General features: G+C 46.7%; 1 protein-coding gene across 1 annotated transcript in view; it reads right to left on the reverse strand.

The window, feature by feature from the left end:
- Nucleotides 1–755: 755 nt before the first annotated feature.
- The window catches only part of LOC146812755 (protein mono-ADP-ribosyltransferase TIPARP-like), a 53257-nt gene continuing 31140 nt past the window's right edge, over nt 756–22872 (reverse strand). The window contains exons 5-6 of the mRNA XM_085614617.1: nt 11129–11374; nt 756–2785 (exon numbers count right to left, since the gene is read on the reverse strand). Coding sequence (XP_085470743.1) covers nt 2341–2785; nt 11129–11374 — 691 coding nt within the window. The 3' untranslated portion in view covers nt 756–2340. The remainder of the gene's footprint in view (nt 2786–11128; nt 11375–22872) is intronic.

Below are 22872 nucleotides of genomic sequence, written 5' to 3' on the forward strand. Positions count from 1 at the left end.
GTACATACATATCTGCTATTCTCTCTTTTAAACATCAATTGTATTTAATTCATGGTTTTTATATGTTAACAATTGCACTGGTTTTAATTAACTGAGCAATAAATATTTTACTTACTACTCGATCACAGGGTCTGCAGAAGAGCAGGAAGACTTGGCTGTTGCTCCCCACAGTGGTGTAGGAAGGCGGGTGCAGTGGTTGCGGGCCGCCCCAGGTGTCATCACTGAGGGGGGTGACAAAATGGCAAAAATATGTGTTTTAAACACATTTTGTTAAGCCGGGGTTGACAAGAAATTTTCCACACCGGGTACCACCTGACCTTGCTACGCCACTGGCTCCCCAATTTGTGAGCTTGCAGGATATACTCAACAGGGTGCTTCTATATAGTGGGGTGGTGGAGTTTTTGGAGAAAAGGAAGTGAGAAAGCAATCTGTATGTTCCCTCCTCAACAACAGCATCTCTTTTCTTCTGATTTTTGGGGTCCAGGTCCAACAATCCTTATGTTTCGTGATTCTCAGAGGGAAAAATATCCAAGAACAGGAATCTTATGTTTCTTAACAAGTGTAGGTCTCAACTCATATTTTTATTTCAGGCATGTGCTACCTGTCTCAATATTTTCTTGAGATCTCTACCAGTCTGATCCTCTACAAAGCAAGGTTACTTGAGGTCCTCTTCCTTTTCTATTCTCTTCAAAGAAACATAAGGGTCTCCACAAGTTCTCAAAACAACTTTAATATTTTCACACATAAATGCAACACTTAACAAACTAGAAACAGTAGATAGGCACTTGGGGATAGAGGCACTGGAACATCCCTCTCTTTTAATGCTACACGTTATTGTCACTCTTTGGAAAAGGAGTGAAATAGATGAAAAAGTTTTACTTTTTTTTAAAGCTGTAATGTCCATTAAAAAAAAGCTACTTCAATGCCTGTGAAGTTACAGTGACGTGCCATTTCAAGGCAAGGTGCAGTTTCCAGTCACAGCCTGTAGCATTCAACTTCTCGAACTTTATTGGGAGCGGGTAGAAAGGCACAGTCAAGAGTTGGAGAGAAGTTAGAATGGTTACAGATTTTTCACAGTTTGATTATCTCGGAATATACAAACCTCATAATAATTAAATAGGGCAATGAAAAATAAAAGTAACAAAAACATCGAGGAAAAAAGACAAATATTAGGGGTACAGAAAGGAAAAATGTAAATGAAAAGTAGAGAGTAGTAAAAATCATATATACAGAACTACAGGTTAAGGCTAGACTCTCCTGTTAATTAAATTATAAAAAACAGGTTAAAGTACAATTAATTTAAAAAAAGGATAAAAGTAGTAAAGAGTAAAGAGTTAACGTAAAAGAAGAGAAATAAAGCTGTGCAGGGAATTCCCCGTACAATAATTTAAAACATAAGTCAGAATCAATAAATATAAAAAAAAGGAAATACCAAAATTAAATACAGAATTCCCACAAATAATACCATTAGGTAAGTAAAAAACAATAAAAAAATAGTTTTTTGACCCCAATGAAAATCTCAAACTGGCCCCAATATAACCAAATGGAACCATCAGAACATTCAAGTTGTTAAGGAGACAACCATCGGTGTCACGTGTCTGTGACAGAGTCCCCTTTGGTTGCAGGAAATCAAACAAAGAAAAGATGGGGATGTATTTGACTGCCGACTATTGCTGATCAGCAGAAGCGGATATGCTATGTGCTTGAGTTTCTGGAGAGGAGGCAGGAAGTTGACGAATGATCCTCGACTCGCGGCGCATTGAAAGGAGCATCAACCATATCTCAGGGGTAAAGTTTTTGAAGATAGCATCATAAATCAACTTTTCTAAATGAGGGCTTGACCTCCCTAGGCAAAAACCCTCCATCTTCCCATCCCCAGTTTTTACAGACTTGCTTGACCTCTCCTGCAGGGGATACCTAACACTTCTGGTGATAAGTGGCTTAATGATCCCAGGGTGAGTAAGGGGAGAATTTGTTTGCTGGACAAAAATAAGGCATTCAAGAATACAGATGAAAGGCAAACATTTACAATTAACTTTTTGGGCTTCAATACAATTTCACAACACTTCTGTTGAGTTAATTTCAATTTCAGCGGCTGCTCAACCAATATCTATACAGATTCCTTAGGACAATTGCTCGAGGTGGTTCTTTTGGGGGCGGGGTTTAAGGATTATGCGTTGAAATGGCAGCGCCAATATTGAGAATGCGCATGCAGCCTCTCATGACAAGCTCTCTTGCACTTCCATGAGCCTGTCCAGTAGAAGCAATGAGGCTCTTCTCCAGTACCTATCAAGGCTTGGATAATCTCTTATCAGCGGCAAGACCATGGCCGTAGCCCCTTTACTCTGTCACGAGGATGGGTTCGGAAATCAGCTTATACTGGATCAGGAACAATGGGTAACACTGACAACTGTCAAACACAACAAAGATCTTGGGGTTCAACAGCTCATCCACGCAAGAGTCATAGAGGGCATAGGAATCCGACAGCGCCGGTGGGCGGCTGTATGATGGCTTGCCCAATGCCATCTTGCCAACCAGCACCTTGGCCAGTAACATGTAGCGCAAACCCTTCTCTGCACTCTTGCTGAACTTGTGGGCATAGCTGGCTTCCAGTGCAAAATAGCTGCCCTTCCCATAGGATGTACCATTGAGACCAGAGACGCGGGGGTCAAAGTTCTGCTGGCAGATCTGGTCTACGCTGTCTTGGGTTGTCCCGTGGAAGAGGTGTTTCTCCAGTGATGTTACATCAGCACTGCTCAGCCCCTGAGACATGAACTCCTTCTGGCTAGAAAGGGGGAGAGATGCAAACAGCGTCACAATGAAGCCTTTGAAAGCGATTGCAAACCATCAACACCAACCACCCAGCAACAAGAGACTATATATCAATGGGTATCACAGCTGCCGTAATCTCAGATGTCCAGGTCACCCCTGAACATTTGCATTACGATTTCTTCCATAGCCCTTTCTGCAGTGGAAACTGACCTCTGACCTACCCTAGGCAAACAGCCTCCATCTTCCCATGTCCAGTCAATGAAGAATACTTTATTGTTTGATTAATAAAAATCATTACAATAGTGGGCGTGCATCAACGATAAAAAAAGACATATGTTGAACAATTGTTAAAATATTTACACATAGAACAGTAAACAAGCGTTAACTAAATCCTGTGTTTTTGCTTACATTATTTCCTATAGATTTTTTAGAATCCGCTTAAATGCGTCCATTTAATGCATTAATACCGTTGCAAGCGAATATAAAAATGTGAAGTTCATCAATAAATAATTTTGAAAAAACTAACAATCTATATTTACTCATGGTGTTAAAATGTAAACTTCATATAGACAATTGGGACTTTTTAAGAAACAGTTAAGAAACAGTTGAGAGCCGTGGTGGTCGGTTCTAATTTGGCATCAACTAAGGCTACAGGACAAGACATTAGTCATTATTAAAAACTGATAGCTAATCCGCTAATAGTGCAATTCTATTTGTAAAGTAAAATCCCTACATACAATAATTTAAAAGTTCCAAGGTCGCACAAGACCGAGAACAGTAAGTAAACAGTGTGCAAAATGCCATATTCCACTGCGGTTAAGTGGTACGGTGAGGTGAGTAAATCGACAAAACAACATCAGGTTTATTCCTCGCTGTTATGGTTAACAATTGTTAGCTTGCTGGCTCTCGCTGTTTATAAGTCTTTTTACTGCTCTTGTGACAAACTTGGTGAACCGGGTATTAAGCAGTGGATTGTCCGGATTCATAGTCTTTAGAGACTTGCTTGACCTCTCCTGCAGGAGATTCCTAACACTTCTGGTGATAAGTGGCTTGATGATCCCATGGTGAGTAAGGGGAGAATTTGTTTGCTTATCAGTTAAAGGACAAAAATAAGGCATTCAAGAATACAGATGAAAGGCAAACATTCATATTGGTGGCCCGAACTGAAATATTAGGGTGTGAAAACAAGGAAAGTGCATACACTCCAATCTAGTGCCTTGATATAGACAACAACCGCAGCTGTGTTTCTCTGCCCCTTACCACCATTTTCCCCTGTGTGGGACTCCACGGAGGCCTTTAGTATCTCTCAATCCCTAGGGGCCCTCTGTGTGGAAGCATCAGCATTGACATCTAGAACCCAGCTCATTCTATGTGTTCAAACCTCACATAACTCGGTTTAAGATAGCGCTCCGCTTCGAACCCCACATCCTAGTTCCCACTTGTAACCCTAGATGCATCCATTTCCATACGTATCCTCATCAAATCAAACTCTTGACTTCAACCAGCCAGCTGTGAGACTTGGGTCCCTAAATGTGAGGTTCAAGGGTTGGTCTCTACCTTGCAACTTGTCCCAGTGAGCCACACCAGAATCCCAGCCAACGGCACCCCGTGAAAACCTGACTCTGAGATTTCATGGGAATCGACCTTAAGCGCCTGATTTATTTTTGGGCTTTGGTTGGACCCGTGTTCCATGTGTAGGCTTTGGGGTTTACAGGCTTTTGGACTTTCCAACTGCAAACTCATCCACATGGGCTCAAACCTACTGAGTGTGCCTGCTATACAGCTGCATATCAGAACACTGTGTTATCAAACATATCGACTGGCAGAAAGTGTCCAAAATACAATTTATAAAAAATATAGTTCAACTGGGTGTTGAATTTCCTATTATTAACTCCAATGGGGTGATATTTTTCTAAAGGACATTTAGGCCAGAAGATATTCTGGAACCATACCAGCCTTATACCCCAGATCGCCAAGACCTGTAAAGTTGTATCATAGCAGGCATAGCATATCAACACATCCTGTCTGGGACTTCTCACTTCAGTGGAATTCACTGGACAGCATACACAAACACTACAGTAAACACATGTACAGAAGCAAGCTGAGAACACCTGAAGTTCCTGCTCATATGATATTAATAGTAGTTGCACTCCATGTTAAAAAAAATCTAGCGCCAGACGTATAAATGCTGTAATACTCTCATACTATGTATGTGCATGTAAACCACTCCCACCTTTTAGTAGTCATGACTGACAGGCTTCACTACCCCTGGACATTCAAGTGCTCAAAGTGAGTATCACATAGTTGCCAAGGTTCCAGATTGCTTATGTGTGACATCTTCATAATTTCAATCCAATTACGACTGACATTCAATGGCTATGAGTGACAATTTCTCACTAGCAGTATAATGTCACCCACACTTAGTAGTAGCATGGCACAGCCCACTGCCCAGGTCGGACACCTGTTGCCAAGCAGAGCGTCAGAGAAACAATAAATTAAAAGGCGATTTTGTGCCCTAGCCAACCTGCGCCTCCCTAGCTGGCAACCAATCAAATCAATAGCATCAGCTCATAATCAATTGACCGAGTCTGTCCAGGCTCTCTGCTACAAAAGACCCGAGGCCGACTACAGGATGGGAGAGGGGCCACAGCGGGGATCTTCTCCCTGTATAATTCTCCAATTAGATCCCTCTTTTACTGCAGTTCAGACCGACCCAGTTTTTGGCATGGATTTAGAAGTTTTGTTTTGCGGCTGAACATCCACATCTGTTAGATATTATGGATTGAGCAGGGGGTGCTCAAATTAACTCACGTTAATTGGGTGAATGTGTTCCGGTCCAAACCTCTGAAGTTCGTTTGGCTTGCATACGAGTTTCACTGATAGCAGGATATTTCCACATCATAATATATTGAGATTTGTATACCTCCCGTTGAACACTAGCGCCATCTTGTGGCCTTTGAAAAACAAGCTCAGCTTTAATGCGTCTGTCCCAGAAAAGCGAGAAACTAACTGTAATACTATCATACTGCTGGACACGGTTCTTTTGCGTGACAATCTCAGGCATTGCGGTAATCGGGGAAAATTACCTGAAATGCGTTATTCTAACGTTAGAAGCACGGCACTTGGCAGGCTGGTAACAATTAAAGTTGGCATTGTACTTGTGTCACAGGGGCATCAATGGAAAATTACAGAACCAGCACAGGTGCTTTGTAACTACTGATTACCTCAGTGCCCAAAGTGAACTCCTCACTTTTCGCATCCAGTGGTCTGTGCTGGCACATGAAGTCCTCATCTCCACCAGTTTGCTCCCATTACTGCTGGTGATGGAGGTTGTGGAGTGGGGACTCAGCTAGCCGGGTAGAGACATTTAGTCCAAGCTGCAAGATGTAGACACCCGCTTTCTCTCAGGTTGTCAGACTGTAGCTTACTAGAAAGTCAGAACAGTCTAGGAGCTGAAGGTGACCAGCTTCTAGTGACTATCTGATTGCTTCCACGGAGGGTGCAGACAAGGGCTTGAAACTGATCAGTCCATTTCTCTCCAATCCAGGGATTGCTAGAAACAGTGTCCCCGAAAAGGTGGCAGCGGACAACACTCAGAAATAATTTTGATTCGAACTATTTATAAGGCAGGGCCAGGTAATGCTTGCCCTCAGGGTATTATCAAGGAGTTCCAAAGTCTATGGGCTAGCCCCGGTCATTCTGATTATGACCTAGAACAGACTGATGAGGTTTTACGTAAACTTCATAATATCATAAACTTCATAACTAGCATCACTTGTGGTGGACATGATATAAGTCCACCACAAGTGATGCTAGTTTGATGCTGGGGACAGATCAACATCTTAACTAATTGGGAATTGCAAATATCATTTTCTATATGGACCTGATTCTGTGACTAACAAGAGGCTTTTACTGCCAGTGTCAGGACACTGTTTTATTAAAACATAGAAACTCGATGAAGTCCAAGCCATGTTTTTTTAGGTCTCGCCTGAGTCAGCGCACGCGCTGGCCTGGCGAGACATTTAGTGAGTGGGCTTTAGAAATTTGACCACAAGCTTTCGCTTGTGGCCTAAAGCTTGCGGTTACGCGCGCGGGCAAGTGTACAGCCGCCATGTGGCTTTCCTCGCATCACCCTTACAGCGCGTGATCAGGCGCCATCCGGCTTTCCTCTCGCTTGCTCTCCCAAGCGCCTCGCTCCGCCCCTCCCCCACCACAGAGCGTGTCTCGCGGCCGCGCGTCTTGTTTCCTTCCCTTTCCTGCCCATGCGTACCTCCCAGTTGTCTGTATTATTTCCTGCAGCCATTTCACTCTTTCTACCTCTGCCAGTAATAGGGCCTGACCCTCCACCCCCCGTATTCCAGTTTACTGTGCCCCTGCCGGCACACTACTTGGCACGTCTTGCTTTCTACCATGTCTGGCTGCCACTGTTCTGGTAGACTAACGCGGTGCACATCCGTGCACTGTTGTACCTGTACAGCTGCGCCCTGGACCTTAACTTCTGTATTCACTATCCAGTTGATCACTGTGTCTGGCCCTGTTCTTTCTTCCTCGCCCCCTCTTCATTCTCATCGCTCTAATCTGTCACACATGCAACTCATTTCCTTCCTAATAGCTTCTTCCCTCTATTTACACGTTCCCTTTCTATCCCCCTCTCTACGCACTTGCTCACTTCTTCCCCTCAAACTCTCTTGGAATGGACGGTGTTGCCACATGGTACTTGCCTCGTTGTCTGCTACAGTACTACGAGGACGCACTGGGCCTGCAGTAATTTGCAGAACATTTATGGGACGCGTCATTCCAGTGTGCGGTACACGTCCGGATACGGTTCGCTAAGCACTGACTTAGCTCTGCGTGTTTGCTATTTTTCACTGTTTTATGCCCAGACACAGCCCCCGACCCTCCACCTCCCTGCTCCCCGTATTCCCGTTTACTGTGCCCCTGCCGGCACACTACTTGGCACGTCTCGCTTTCTACCATGTCTGGCTGCCACTGTTTTGGTAGACTAACGCGGTGCACATCCGTGCACTGTTGCACCTGTACAGCTGCGCCCTGGACGTTAACTTCTGCGTTCACTGTCCAGTTGATCGCTGTGTCTGGCCCTGTTCTTTCTTCCTCGCTCCCTCTTCATTCTCATCGATCTAATCTGTCACACTTCCAACTCATTTCCTTCCTAGTAGCTTCTTCCCCCTATTTACACGTTCCCTTTCTCCCCCACTCTCTACGCACTTGCTCACTTCTTACCCTCAAACTTTCTTGGAATGGATGGTGTTACCACACGGTGCTTGCCTCGTTGTCTGCTACAGTACTACGAGGACGCACAGGGCCTGCAGTAATTTGCAGGACATTTATAGGACGCGTCATTCCAGTGTGCGGAACACGCCTGGATACGGTCCGCTAAGCACTGCCTTAGCTCTGAGTGTTCGCTATTTTTCACTGTTTTATGCCCAGACACAGCCCCCGACCCTCCACCTCCACCCCCATATTACCGTTTACTGTGCCCTTGCCCGCACACTACTTGGCACGTCTCGCTTTCTACCGTGTCTGGCTGCCACTGTTTTGGTAGACTAACGCGGTGCACATCCGTGCACTGTTGCACCAGTACAGCTGCGCCCTGGACGTTAAAGTTTGCGTTGACTGTCCAGTTGACCTCTGTGTCTGGCCCTGTTCCTTCTTCCTCGCTCCCTCTTTATTCTCATCGCTCTAATCTGTCACACTTCCTACTCATTTCCTTCCTAGTAGCTTCTTCCCTCTATTTACACGTTCCCTTTCTCCTCCCCTCTCTTTAAGCAATTTTTCTTTCACTCTGTCTTTGCTCTTTCTGCTCTGTCTGTACTTCCGCAGAGCAGACCGTCCCGTATGAAGCACAGAACGGACGGGGTGGGGAAACTCAAGTGGGAACAATATGTCTTTCTTAGTCCCCGTCAGGCTCCCTCCTCCTCAGTTTTCTCCTGCCAAGGGTTCAACGACTGCAACACAGTCCATCCAGAGGGGTACAGAACTGCACCCTGAAAAGGGAAGCGCAGCGGGTTGCACCATTCTGTGGCTGAATATGTGAACGCAGGTGTTCGCTCAACTCAGACCTGAATGCACAGGTAAAAACCAGTGGATCTGCAGCAATCTTTACTAACCCCCCACCCTTGTTACTCACATACTTTTGCACGCATTAACACAAACTAAAACTTTACCATACTGCACTTCCTGCTTTCTCCCTCTATCCCTACCTCCCTCTTTCTTAAGCCACTTCTGCTTTAGCTACATGCCACTCCTATTTGCTTGCCATCTTCCGCGCTCCTAACCCTCTCTTTCTCCATCAGGCCCCTACTGTTTCTTTTATAGTACACCATACCATTTGCACACAATACTACCTTACTCTTACCCAAATGCTACTCGCTCGTTCTCTCCCTCCCTGTCTCTACCTACTACAGAATCCATTTTAATATAACAATTTGGAGCTTTACTGCAACTTTTGTATTTCGGCTACTTCTCATTATTGTTTAATTGTTTTTATATGTTATTACCATCAACAACACCACAGGATCACTCAGCACCACCACAGCATCACTCAGCACCACCACAGCATCACTCAGGGGCGCAACAATATCACTCAGCGCCACCACAGCATCAGTCAGCACCACCACAGCGTCACTCAGCACCACCACAGCATCACTCAGGGCCAGCACAGCATCGCTCAGCACCATCACAGCATCAGTCTGCACCACCCCATCATTACTCAGCACCACCACAGCATCACTCAGGGCCACCACAGCATCACTCTAAAGCGCAACAGCATCACTCTAAAGCGCAACAGCATCAATCAGCATCAACACAGCATCAGTCAGCACCCCCACAGCATCACTCAGGGCCACACAGCATCACTCTGGGCCAGCACAGAATCACTCAATGCCACCACAGCATCAGTCAGCACCACCACAGTGTCACGCAACACCACCACAGCATCACTCAGGGCCACCACAGCATCACTCAGCACCATCACAGCATCAGTCAGCACCACCACATCATCACTCAGCACCACCACAGCATCACTCAGGGCCACCACAGCATCACCCACCTTCACCACAGCATCACTCAGCACCACCACAGCATCACCAAGGAACACCACAGCGTCACTCAGTATGACCACAGCATCACTATATGCTACCACAGCATCACTCTGCATCACCACAGCATCAATCAGCATCGCCACAGCATCAGTCAGCACCACCACAGCATCACTCAGGGCCAGCACAGCATTACTCAACACCACCACAGCATAACCCAGGGCAGCACAGCATCACTCAACGACATCACAGCATCACTCAGTGCTTCTTACACTTTTTAATTACAACTTCTCACCATGCTGCACAGCAGCCACACACCTCTACTGCACACCTTACAAACATTGGCAAAGTCAATAGCTCTACCTAAACACTTATAAGGCCCCACAATGCATAGCCGATAGTTCTCGCATTTGGGACATTATAAGTGTTTAGTTATCCAGCACAATATCCTTGATTAAACAACATCAAGTGTTGCATGGCAAAACACTTATAAGGTCCCAAACGCTAGACCTATTGGCTATGCCAATACTTGTTAACATTAAATTCCAAGAGGGGTTTTCAAGGGCTTTGTCAAAGGAATACTGACTGGCTTCTACATACTCTGATGGTTTTCTGCAGGAATTGGGCATCTCACAAAAGGCAGCTGTGGTCAGGCCCACTGCAGTGGCAAAACCATTAAAAGGGAAAACGTACAGTGTATACTGGGTTGAAGGAATACCTAATTAGTGTAGGGGGTCTGAAGCATTTAAGCAATATTCAGGTCAAGGGAGACATGAAGCCATCTTACCACATCATATCCTTAAGACCTAACATCCTACTAGAAAAGGTAGCAGCTTCAATCGGGCTGAGGGGGTCGATTTAACCTGTTCTTTCCTTCTATGTCATTCTAGGCATACTTTTGAGTGTTCTCTTAATAACAAATTCAGATTCTATCAAATCTCTGCACTAAATCTACCTTGAGGAGGTTTACTGTAGACCACGTCCCCGCCAGTTAGGGGCCACAGAACATTCAAAAATACTTGTTTTGGGTGTCCATGCCTATCTGCTGCACCCTCCATATAATCCAAGGGTGGTGGTTAAGCCATGGAGGTTCTCCTATGAAGGAGAAGTGTCTAACAACAATGTCACATGCCTTCACTCACACATTAGTATCCTTGTGCATTATTCACACAAGTGGCAGAAGTGACACAGCAGGACAACAGGTCTATTAGTTACACACACTAGCACCAGTACATGCATTAACACATAAACATTAGTGCAAGAATTCACGAGCTAGAACACTTCCGCGTGAGCCTCACCATGTGTATTTCTGCCAAAGGAATTTATTCTGGATTCTATAGACGGCGTCGATCAGGGCCAGGTTCTCTGGAAGTGTCTGGTGGAAGTCAGCCTCAATCTTCACGTATTCCGCCTCTGCTGGATCCAGAGGCTGTTTCAAGAAAGCAGCATCCAGGCTCCGCGGCTGCATTAACCACTCCAAAGGGAAGGGATCCCGATACACTATGGTGGCAGGAATCCTGCTTTGGCCATGCTTTATCCCTGTTCTAGAGAAAAAGGAAAGCATAAGAGATGCACATTGTGTAATGACTAGAGAAGTTAAAGATAGCGAACCCTCAACGATAATAAGACAGCAGAGGAAAAACAAAGGGGCCCTGACAACTGACAGTGAGGAGGGGGGGAGAGGAGAAGAAGCAAACAGATGAAGTTGTTGATGGAAAGGAAATAGAGGGACAAACATTGAACGATGACTGTACAGAATGAAAAGAGAGGAACAGTTAGCCACAGAGAGGATGCAGCGAGGCAAACACTGGATGCCCATACAAAGGAAGGAAGGAGATCCAGGGCTGGCTAAAGGGTAAGAACAGTGAGTGGGTATGGAAGATGGCAAAAGGGTGGTTACAAAATGAGCATGTGGCAGCAGCTTCTGCAGGTAAAAATTTTCTATTTATTTTCTTACAAACAGCAAGCAACTTCTAACAGAAATGACTTACAAAACAACAGTGGTAGGGCATAGAGTAATTGCCAGGTGTTATGTATAACATAAACCAAAGAAGGTATTGATAATTTCAGGATTGAAAAACAGAAACCATTAACCGGCTGAAAATTCTCACAGACAAATATACAGAAACAAAGTAACTACACAGAAGGCCACTTTATATTGTGATTCCCCGTGTGTCATCATTTCTTATTTTGACCTATTGCATGAGATGTTACTTCAAAGTAGTTTTGTCTGCACTGTGTGAGGCGCAAGGTGCGATCTCAGGAAGCTGTGAGTTTCAATAATGAGAGTTTAGAAGCCTAGGAAGCGAGAACAAATATAGAAGGTGAAGATATTTGAAAGACAGTCACATTCTGGACAAAAGGGAGCAGCATGTGTGTGCCTGAGCATGTTTTCTAGGGTTCTGGTAACAAAGTTGAGCATCTTGTTCAGTGGGGAGAATGAAAACTTATGGAGGGCCACAAGCAGCTGACTAGGATTAGTGAATTCATTAGAACCTGGCTGGTGTGGAATGAGAGTCACGGAAATATTTAGCTTGTGTTTAGTTTTTCGTACTAAGCTGCAGTGGAAGTGATAATTGAAAGGTTAGAAAGTACCCGCGATTTCTAGCTGCGGAAGCGAGACATGATGTATGCGAGAAGTGGATAGAAGTTGGTGGTCAAAATGGTAGTAGAGGAAGAGTAGTGGAGAAAAGTAGCTTTTACTGTTGATTTTGGGAAACCACACTCCAGTGACAGAAGTAGGATTTGGTCTGACAATTGGGTTGACCTACAAGAAAAATTCGACTTGAGGCACACTATATAATAAGGAAGTAAATACTTGTTGTTTACCTGAATGTTTTATTCAAAATGCCCACCAACAGAGCCCAAGGTCTTTACTGTAGCGTTTATCCAAAAACATACAAGACCCCAGAGAATGCTAGACTGTACACCTGCCCTACCTGAACATAGGTATACACACACTCTAACTACAAATGCATTTGCAATAGAGAAGAACCGCTTGGTTCAATAATGGAAAATGTACATAAACGATAGGTAAGTATAGAAGTAAATAAACCTTCATGTGGAGGAAGCAATCGCTTTGTGAAGACTCTTACAAAGCCACAGTTAAGGATTGTAGCGGTGGAGAACATCTGCAATAAGCTTATAATATCAATGGAAGATATATATTTATGCCATACTAAACCAACTTATTTATTCCTTCAGTTAGAGGTAGTCCATGAAACCACAGAGACGCAATGTTGTAATACTGGGACGTTGGAGTATCAGCCAACACCGTTTAATAGAGACAGAAAGTGAGTTAGATCAGAAACATCGGCCATGGAAGGATGGTGCAAAGCACCAGTAGAGTGGGACTCAACAATACAAAAATAGCAGTGGAGCAGGAGTAACTATTAATTAAAGGACCGATCCAGTGTAGAGAAACAAATCCATTCTCTTTAACCAGGCTTGCATCCCTAAAAATAATCAACAATCAGCATTCTACAATCTTGTAAGAAAGTGCCATCTTTCTTGCATGGCATGCCCTCACTTTTTGCTGAATTGCTGAATGTACTTTAACTGAGTGTGCCCTGGACTCCTGCCAATCAGGTGCCCAGGGCCTATGTTCCTTCCCTAACCAAAACCTCAAAACCAAATTGGCAAACCCTGGCCACATGTCAGCTCCTGGTAAGTGGTACCCTAGGTACCCAGGGCCTTGTGAACAAGGAAGGCTTCTAAGGGCTGCAGCAGTCATTGTGACACCCTTAGAGGCCCTGTACCCTAACACACACACACTGCCCTGGCAGGCTGAGTGTCTGGGTACAAGACAAAACAGAGAGTCGACATGACACACATCCCTGTGTGCCATGCCCACAACCTACACTGCCCTGGCATACATCAGCCAGCCCTCTTGCTGGGTGCCCTATGCCAGTGGTGTGGGCACAGAGGCAGGAGCCCTGTGCCCCTACAGTACCCAGGTCCATTCCTGGGCCCTGTAAGTGCAGTGCTGCCATTTAAGAGTACATGGTGCTGGGAGCTTGTCAAACACGAACTCTACATCACCATAATGGCAGCACTGAAGACTGAGAAGTTTGGTATCAAACTGCTCAGCACATTAAATCCACACTGATGCCAGTATGGGATTTAATGTACCAAGCACCACAGAGGGCATCTTAGAGGGGACCCCTGAAACCTGACCTACAATCCACGTCTGTTCTGAGGCTGCCTAGGTTGTCACACAGCAGACAAGTTGCTGGACCCCTGGGTAGGAGAGCCCCTGCTCTCCTGTGTCTGCAACAATGCACATCCTGGGCGAGGTGCTACATCTCCTCCCCCAGGATGGGCAGGGGGAAGCTTCAAAGGCATGCCGCCTCTGAGTTTCCCCAGGCCACTGCAACCCCCCCACTCTGGCGGGAAGCTTGGCCGGAAACCCCAAATAAGGACAGGGGATGTGCCAGCCTGCCAACCCCACCCCTCAGGTAGGGGAGGCGAGGTGAAGCACATCTCCGGGCTCTCGCCATCTTGAAGATGGGAAGCCCTGCCCAATCAGGATTAGGCTACTGCCCCCCTCCCACAGGAGAGAGGCATCAGTTATTGAGTGTGTGAGACCATTTGCTGACTGAGTGTGTACAACAAATGGTTTACACTGTCCACTGATACTGCCTTACTGCTCGACCAAGCTACCACTTTAGAGAGTAAGGTTATATCTAACTTTAGCCTCTGCCAAACCTCTGGGGACTGTGGACTCTGTACACCCTGTACCTATTTGGGAACAGTATATACAGAGCCACTTTCTCACATTGGTGGCAGAGGTGGGATACAAACTTGAATTTGTTGGACTACTTGGTTACCATCTGATCACACGACAGAACTCTTCAAATTGCCTTTAGAATTCTGATTGGTCTTTTCCAAAAGTACTAAAAGTATTGCTAGGGCCTTGCTTAAGTCCCATTAGAATTTTAGAAAAATAAAAGTCACTATAGTCAGAGTAGAGGATTAGAACTGTCAGGTTAGAATGACTCAAACAAACCCAGCTATTAGTGAAAATAATAACATGGACCTGGTGGAGGAGCTCAACCTCACACCTTACTTACACTTGTCTTTCAAGGAATTGAGGTCCCTATGCAAATATACCAATGGGCCTGCATCCAACCAAACTAGGGCTCCAGGAGCTCTTGACTGAGTATGCTAAGGACCACCCATCTGAACATGGTGATGGCCAGTCAGATGAGGAAAGGGAAGAAGAGGAGGTGAATAATAACCCCCCCCCACACACACACTATTCCCTAGGGAGGAGAGGGCCCCCATACCCTTCAATCCAAGAATTAGCAACTGGGGACCTAGAGATCACACAGGTGACTCTGGCTCCAGAGAGATCACTGGGGGACCCACCAGTGAAGAGGACAGCCTTTTAGAAAGGCTGACCAAAAGATTAGAGCTAGAGTCCAGGCTCCTGGCTCTAGAAAAAGAAAGGAGAGAGATGGGTTTAGCACCCATCAATGGTGGCAGCAATAATAAAAACAAGGTTAGGGAGGAAACTTCTGACCTTAAAATCCCCAAAGGGATTGTCCCTAAATTTGAGGAAGGTGATGACATCACCAAACAGTTCACAGCCTTTGAGAGGGCTTGTGAAATAAGAAGAGTAAAGAAACCTCTCTGGGGGGCACTCCTATGGGAACTGTTCTCTGGTAACTGCAGAGACAAGCTTCTGACCCTTACTGGGCCAGAAGCAGGATCCTATGACCTCATAAGAAAAGCTCTGATTGAGGGATTTGGATTCACTACTGAGGAGTATAGAATTAGGTTCAGGGGGGCTCACAAAACCCAGACCCAGTCCTGGATTGACTTTGTAGACTTCTCAGTAAAGACACTGGATGGTTGGTTAGCTGGACATGGTGTGCAGGATTTTACTGGATTGTACAATTTATTCATGAAGGAACATATATTAAGTAACTGCACAAATGAAAAGTTGCATCAGCATTTGGTAGACCTAGGTCTAATTTCTCCCCAAGAATTGGGAAAGAAGGCAGACCACTGGGTCAAGACTAGGGTGACAAGGACAACCACTGGGGGTGACCAAAAGAAAGTGGTCACAAAGCCTCCCCAGGGGAAAGGTGGTGAGAATCCCCAACATAAAAAGTCTGAGTCTTCCAAAGGGCCCCAAAAACCTGTTCAGGTGGGTGGGACCCAAACTACTCCCTATGAGCCTCAACCCTATAGGGGGAAGAACTTTGATCCCTTAATGGCCTGGTGTAATAACTGTAAGAGGTCAGGACACCTAACTGTAGATAAATGTTGCCCCCACAACAAAGCCCCTAAGGCACCCAAGTATACAGATGGGATCAGAGGTGTAACCTGAGCAAATCTGGGAACACACTGAAGCAAGTCTAGTCTCCCTGGGAGAAGTGGATTTTGCCATTGTAGCTGTGTGGCCACCCAACTTAAAGAAATACTTACAGTACCCCTGGGTGAATGGAACTAAGGTAGAAGCTCTGAGGGATAAAGGTGCCAGTGTCACTATGGTGAAAGACACACTGGTTTCCCCTGAGCAGCATTTGATTGGGAAATCTTACCCAGTCACCAACGCTTACAGTGTCACCACTAGTCATCCCATGGCCATGGTGACATTAGGCTGGGGGGGGGGGTTACTGGCCTGAAACAGGTAGTGGTCTCTCCAAAGTTGCTAGCTGCATGTCTGCTTGGAAATTATCTGGAAACCTCAGCCTGGGCTGAGGTTGAGCTAAGGGCCCATGCAGCCATGCTGGGCATCCCTGAATTGGTGTGTGTGTAAACCAGAGCACAGAGCAAGTGGAAGGCTGAAAAACTAGGTCTGAAGCCTGAAATAATGGCCCAACCAACCAAGAGAAAAGGTAAGAAGACTGGGGAACCAGCTTCTGTACAGCGAACCATTCAGGACCCCTCTCCACAGGGAGAGGATTTGGATACCCCTGAGGGAACTGATCCCATGGAGCTTGAACCTTACCAGGTTGAACTCTTGGGCCCAGGGGGGCCCTCTAGGGAAGAGCTGTGCCAGGGTCAGCGAGACTGTCCCACTCTTGAAAGCCGTAGGCAGCAAGCTGTTTCAGAAGCCAAGGGAGATGTCAGTGGTACCCACAGGGCTTATTGGGAAGAGGGATTACTGTATGCTGAGGCAAGAAACCCCACTCCTGGAGCCACCAGGAGGGTGGTAGTGCCACAGAAGTACAGGGAGTTCCTCCTAACTTTGGCTCATGACATCCCCCTAACTGGACATCTGGGGCAATCCAAAACTTGGGAAAGGCTAGTGAGTCACTTTAACTGGCCCCAGATGCACCAAAAGGTGAAGGAGTTTGTCAGCTCCTGTGTCACCTGTCAAGCCAGTGGCAAGACAGGTGGCCACCCAAAGGCCCCCCTCATCCCACTACCAGTGGTGGGGGTACCCTTTGAAAGGGTAGGAGTGGACATTGTGGGTCCACGTGAACCTCCCACAGCCTCAGGGGACACATTTATTCTATTAGTAGTGGATCATGCTACTAGGTACCCTGAAGCAATTCCACTTAGGACTACTACAGCCCCATGCAGTAGCCAAGGCCCTCCTGGGTGTCTTCACTAGGGTAGGGTTTCCTAAGGAGGTGGTTTCAGACAGAGGTTCCAACTTCATGTCTGCTTACCTGACCCACATTTGGAAGGAGTGTGGAGTGCAGTACAGGTTTACTACACACTAACACCCACAAACCAATGGCCTTGTTGAGAGATTCAACAAGACATTGAAAGGTATGGGATGTATGACGTTACAACGCATACATTAACATTGCGGTACATTACATCGCGGTTTTGACCACGCAAGTCGTTACAACGACTTGCGTTGGAGGGCGCTGGACTTAGGAGTAGTATAATTTACTATTCCAACTCCACTCTACGTACAGTAGGGAAGGTGTTGGATAGTAAATTATACTATTCCTTGTCCTAGAGCGCCATCTAGCGCAAGTTGTTGTAACGACTTGCATTGTAAAAACCGCGATGTAATGGCATCGCGATGTAATCCCCGCGTTGTAAACGATGTATGATCATGGGTCTCCCTGAAAAACTCAAAAGGAGATGGGATGTCCTGTTACCATGCCTGCTTTTCGCTTACAGGGAAGTACCACAGAAGGGAGTGGGTTTCTCATCCTTTGAACTTCTGTTTGGCCATCCTGTAAGGGGACCAGTTTGTCTTGTAAAAGAGGGCTGAGAGAGGCCTCTTCAAGAGCCCAAACAAGGCATAGTGGACTGTGTGCTTGGCCTAAGGTCCAGAATGGCTGAGTACATGGAAAAAGCATCCAAGAACGTTGAGGCCAGCCAGGAGCTTCAGAAGCACTGGTATGACCAAAAAGCTGCACTGGTTGAATTTCAACCTGGGCAACAGGTGTGGGTTTTGGAGCCAGTGGCACCAAGGGCCCTCCCAGATAAATGGAGTGGCCCTTACCCTATCCTAGAAAGAAAGAGTGAGGTCACCTATTTAGTTGACCTGGGCACTAGCAGGACACCCAAAAAGGTTATCCATGTGAACCTCCTTAAGCTCTACAATGACAGGGCTGACATCCCCAGGCTGATGGTGACTGGTGAGGAACAGGAAGCAGAGTGAACCTCTCCCTGACCTCCTCTCCTACAGCCCCAAAGATGGGTCAGTAGATGGTGTGATCTTTTCAGACCCTCTCTGCCCAACAGCAGACTGACAGCAAGCAAGTCTTGCAACAGTATGCTAGCCTCTTTTCCCTGACCCCTGGTCTGACAAACTGGTGTACCCATGATGTGGACACTGGTGACAGTGCCCCTGTCAAGAACAAAATCTATCTACAGTCAGACCAAGTTAAGGAAAGCATCAAAGCTGAGGTAAGCAAGATGCTGGAGTTAGGGGTCATTGAACCCTCTGAGAGCCCCTGGGCTAGCCCAGTGGTTCTGGTCCCCAAACCTCATCAACAAGGTAAAAAGAGAGAGATAAGGTTCTGTATGGACTATAGAGGGCTCAACTCTGTCACCAAGACAGATGCTCACCCTATTCCAAGAGCAGATGAGCTGATAGATAAATTAGGGGCAGCCCAATTCCTCAGTACCTTTGACTTAACTGCAGGGTACTGGCAGATTGGTATGGCCCCAGGAGCAAAAGAAAAGACAGCATTCTCCAGCCCTGATGGGCATTACCAGTTTACTGTAATGCCCTTTGGGTTAAAGAATGCCCCTGCACCTTCCAGAGGTTGGTGAACCATGTCCTGGCTGGGCTGGAGTCCTTTAGTGCAGCTTATCTTGATGATATTGCTGTCTTTAGCTCCACCTGGCAGGATCACCCGATCCACCTTGGGAAGGTTTTAGAGGCTCTGCAAAATGCAGGTTTCACTATCAAGGCATCCAAATGCCAGATAGGGCAGGGCACTGTGGTGTACTTGGGCCACCTTGTAGGTGGAGGCCAGGTACAACCCTTACAACCCAAGATCCAGGCCATCATGGACTGGATAGCTCCAACAACCCAGACCCAAGTCAGGGCATTCCTTGGCTTGACTGGGTACTACAGGAGGTTTGTGAAGGGATATGGGTCCATTGTGACCCCCCTCACAGAACTCACCTTCAAGAAGATGCCCAAGAAGGTTAACTGGACAGTTAGTTGCCAAAAGGCTTTTGCCACACACCCTAAAAGAAGCAATGTGCTCAGCACCAATTCTAAAAGCTCCAGATTATGTCAAGCAGTTCATAGTGCAGACTGATGCCTCTGAGCTAGGGATAGGAGCGGTCCTATCCCAGACCAATGATGAAGGCCAAGACCAACCTGTTGCTTTTACAAGCAGGAGGCTACTCCCCAGAGACCAGCGTTGGAGTGCAATTGAGAGGGAGGCCTTTGCTGTGATTTGGTCCCTGAAGAAGTTGAAGCCATACTTGTTTGGTACTCACTTCCTGGTTCAAACTGACCACAGACCTCTCAGATGGCTAATGCAGATGAAAGGGGAAAATCCCAAACTACTAAGGTGGTCCATCTCCCTACAGGGAATGGACTTTGAAGTGGAACACAGACCAGGGACTGCCCATGCCAATGCAGATGGACTTTCCAGGGTCTTCCACTTAGACAATGAAGACTCCATAGGGCAAGGTTAGTCTCATCACCTTTCGTTTGGGGGGGGGGGGGGGGGGTTGTGTGAGAAAGTGCCATCTTTCTTGCATGGTATGCCCCCACTTTTTGCTGAATTGCTGAATGTACTTTGACTGAGTATGCCCTGGACTCCTGCCAATAAGGTGCCCAGGGCCTATGTTCCTTCCCTAAACAAAAACCTCAAAACCAAATTGGCAAACCCTGGCACATGTTAGCCCCTGGTAAGTGGTACCCTAGGTACCCAGGGCCTTGTGACCAGGGAAGGCCTCTAAGGGCTGCAGCACTCATTGTGACACCCTTAGAGGCCCTGTACCCTAACACACACACACTGCCCTGGCAGGCTGAGTGTCTGGGTACAAGACAAAACAGAGAATCGACATGGCACACATCCCTGTGTGCCATGCCCACAACCTACATTGCCCTGGCATACATCAGCCACCCCTCTAGCTGGGTGTCCTATGCCAGTGGTGTGGGCACAGAGGCAGGAGCCCTGTGCCCCTACAGTACCCAGGTCCATTCCTGGGCCCTGTAAGTGCAGTGCTGCCATTTAAGAGTACATTGTGCTGGGAGCTTGTCTAACACGAACTCCACAGCACCATAATGGCAGCACTGAAGACTGAGAAGTTTGGTATCAAACTGCTCAGCACATTAAATCCACACTGATGCCAGTGTGGGATTTAATGTACCAAGCACCACAGAGGGCATCTTAGAGGGGCCCCCTGAAACCTACCCTATAATCCACGTCTGTTCTGAGGCTGCCTAGGCTGGCACACAGCAGACATGTTGCTGGACCCCTGGGTAGGAGAGCCCCTGCTCTCCTGGATCTGCAACAATGCACATCCTGGGCGAGGTGCTACATCTCCTCCCCCAGGATGGGCAGGGGGAAGCTTCAAAGGCATGCCGCCTCTGTGAGCTTCCCCAGGCCACTGCAACCCCCCACTCTGGCGGGAAGCTTGGCCGGAAACCCCAAATAAGGACAGGGGAGGTGCCAGCCTGCCAACCCCACCCCTCAGGTGGGGGAGGCGAGGTGAAGCACATCTCCGGGCTTTCGCATCTTGAAGATGGGAAGCCCTGCCCAATCAGGATTAGGCTACTGCCCCCCTCCCAAAGGAGAGAGGCAGGATAGGGGGTGTACCCACCCCAGGACAGGGACCCATTGGTCCCTGCCCTTCACCTACCTGTAACGCCCCTAAATCTAGTATTTAGGGGCACCCTGAACCTTCCTTCCCCAGATTCCAGATTACAAAATCCGAAGAAGCGCTAGAAGAAAGAAGACCTGCCCTGCAGCTGCTAAGAAGAGGAAGACACCAACTGCTTTGGCCCCAGCCCTACCGGCCTGTCGACCCTCGAACCTACTCCTGCTCCAACCCGGCATCTCTTGTGGCCAGTAACCTCACAAACCCCGGAGGACCTGGCTACCTTTTGACTCTAAGCCCCTGGGACTCCCATGAGTAGAGGCTCTACTCAAAACCTATTCTAATCCCTGGCATCAGCCCGGAACCGCGAACCCTTCACACTCTGCACCCGCCAAGCCTGGCCTGTGCAGGAGTGAACAAAGACCACGAGGACGACCCCACGGCGACTGTGACCCCGAGTCCGGCACCCAAGGACCTCCCTCGACACTCCTGAAGAAGTCTGCAGCCTCAGATCCAGGTGCCCCCCCAACCTCTATCAACAGAGGGTAAGATTTCCCGACACCAAAAGGCACCCGGCGCCCTGCGGCCCCCTGTGCCCAATCCCGGGGTACCTACCTATCCTTCAACTATCCAACTTACCTCTCGAAGTGGTGGTGGCACCTGAAGAATCTTCGTCCCCGAGCTTGCAGTCTTTTTCTAAACCGGAGCTTTCCCACTGAAATCAATTGAGCGCCCGAAGGCTCAAAAGCACCCTGCACCCAGCCGCCCGAGTGGCCCTGGCAGTGCAACCTCTACACCTATCTACTTCTCCACTTGCCCTGAGTAAGTGACCAGGAGCCCAGCTCCCACAGCCGCATGGCTTGCTAGTCAGCAGCCACCAACCAAGGCCTTCCTACCTCTCATAGGATAACATTGGGCCTAACTCTCTCTGCACCCGGCCGCCCTTGTGCCGCTGAGGGTGAACCAACTGTACCTACCTGACCCTGGGAGACCCCTGGGTCTATGCCCAGAACCTTAACTCTGCCAGTCGAGTACTTACCTTTAAACCGATAACTCAATTTTCTCCATAGAGCAACATTGACTGGCTTTTCCGGAAATTTCTTCTAAGTGTGGACTTTTCGAAAATACTCACCTGCTATTAGGGGAGCTCTCAGTGCTGGATCTTGGTGCCCAGCACTGACTCTGAAAAATACTTACAACTGTACTTACCAGTAACCCAATTTTCTCCCTTAGAAAATTATTGACTGTTTTTCTGTGAAATTTCTTCTAAGTGTCAATTTCTGCAAACTTTAAATATTCTTTAAAAATCGTATAATTTCTGAAAACGTAATTACTTACCTGTTTTGGATAAAGGTCCCAGCACTGAGTCTAGGCACCCAGTACTGGATTACAAAAGTAACGAGAACATACTATACCTGCAACTTGAATTTTCTGCCATAGGGAATCACTGACTGTTTTCTATGAAATATTTTGTCTCAACTTTTAAAATAGCGAAATATTGTCTAAAAATCATCACAGTAATTAAGTCGACTTTTATCACTTGATTCCAAGTACTGACCCAGGACTGAATCTAGGATCCAGTTCTGGAATTCCAAAAGTAATCCTAAAAGTAATCTGTTACAAATAACTTGAAACTTCCATTGAACTCAATGCAGTATTGTGTTTAAAATTGTGTTGCCTATTGCAACCACTTGTAACTTTCTACAAAAGTCAATTGCATATTGCAAAAGTATTTATATAAAGCATCTCATTCTGAGAAAGTATATTTTAATACCTATTGTTGGTTCTAAAATAAAACAAGCATACATTTTTTATATATAAACCATTGGCC

This window comes from Triturus cristatus, chromosome 7, assembly GCF_964204655.1.
Source record: "Triturus cristatus chromosome 7, aTriCri1.1, whole genome shotgun sequence".
NCBI classification, from domain to species: Eukaryota; Metazoa; Chordata; class Amphibia; order Caudata; family Salamandridae; genus Triturus; species Triturus cristatus.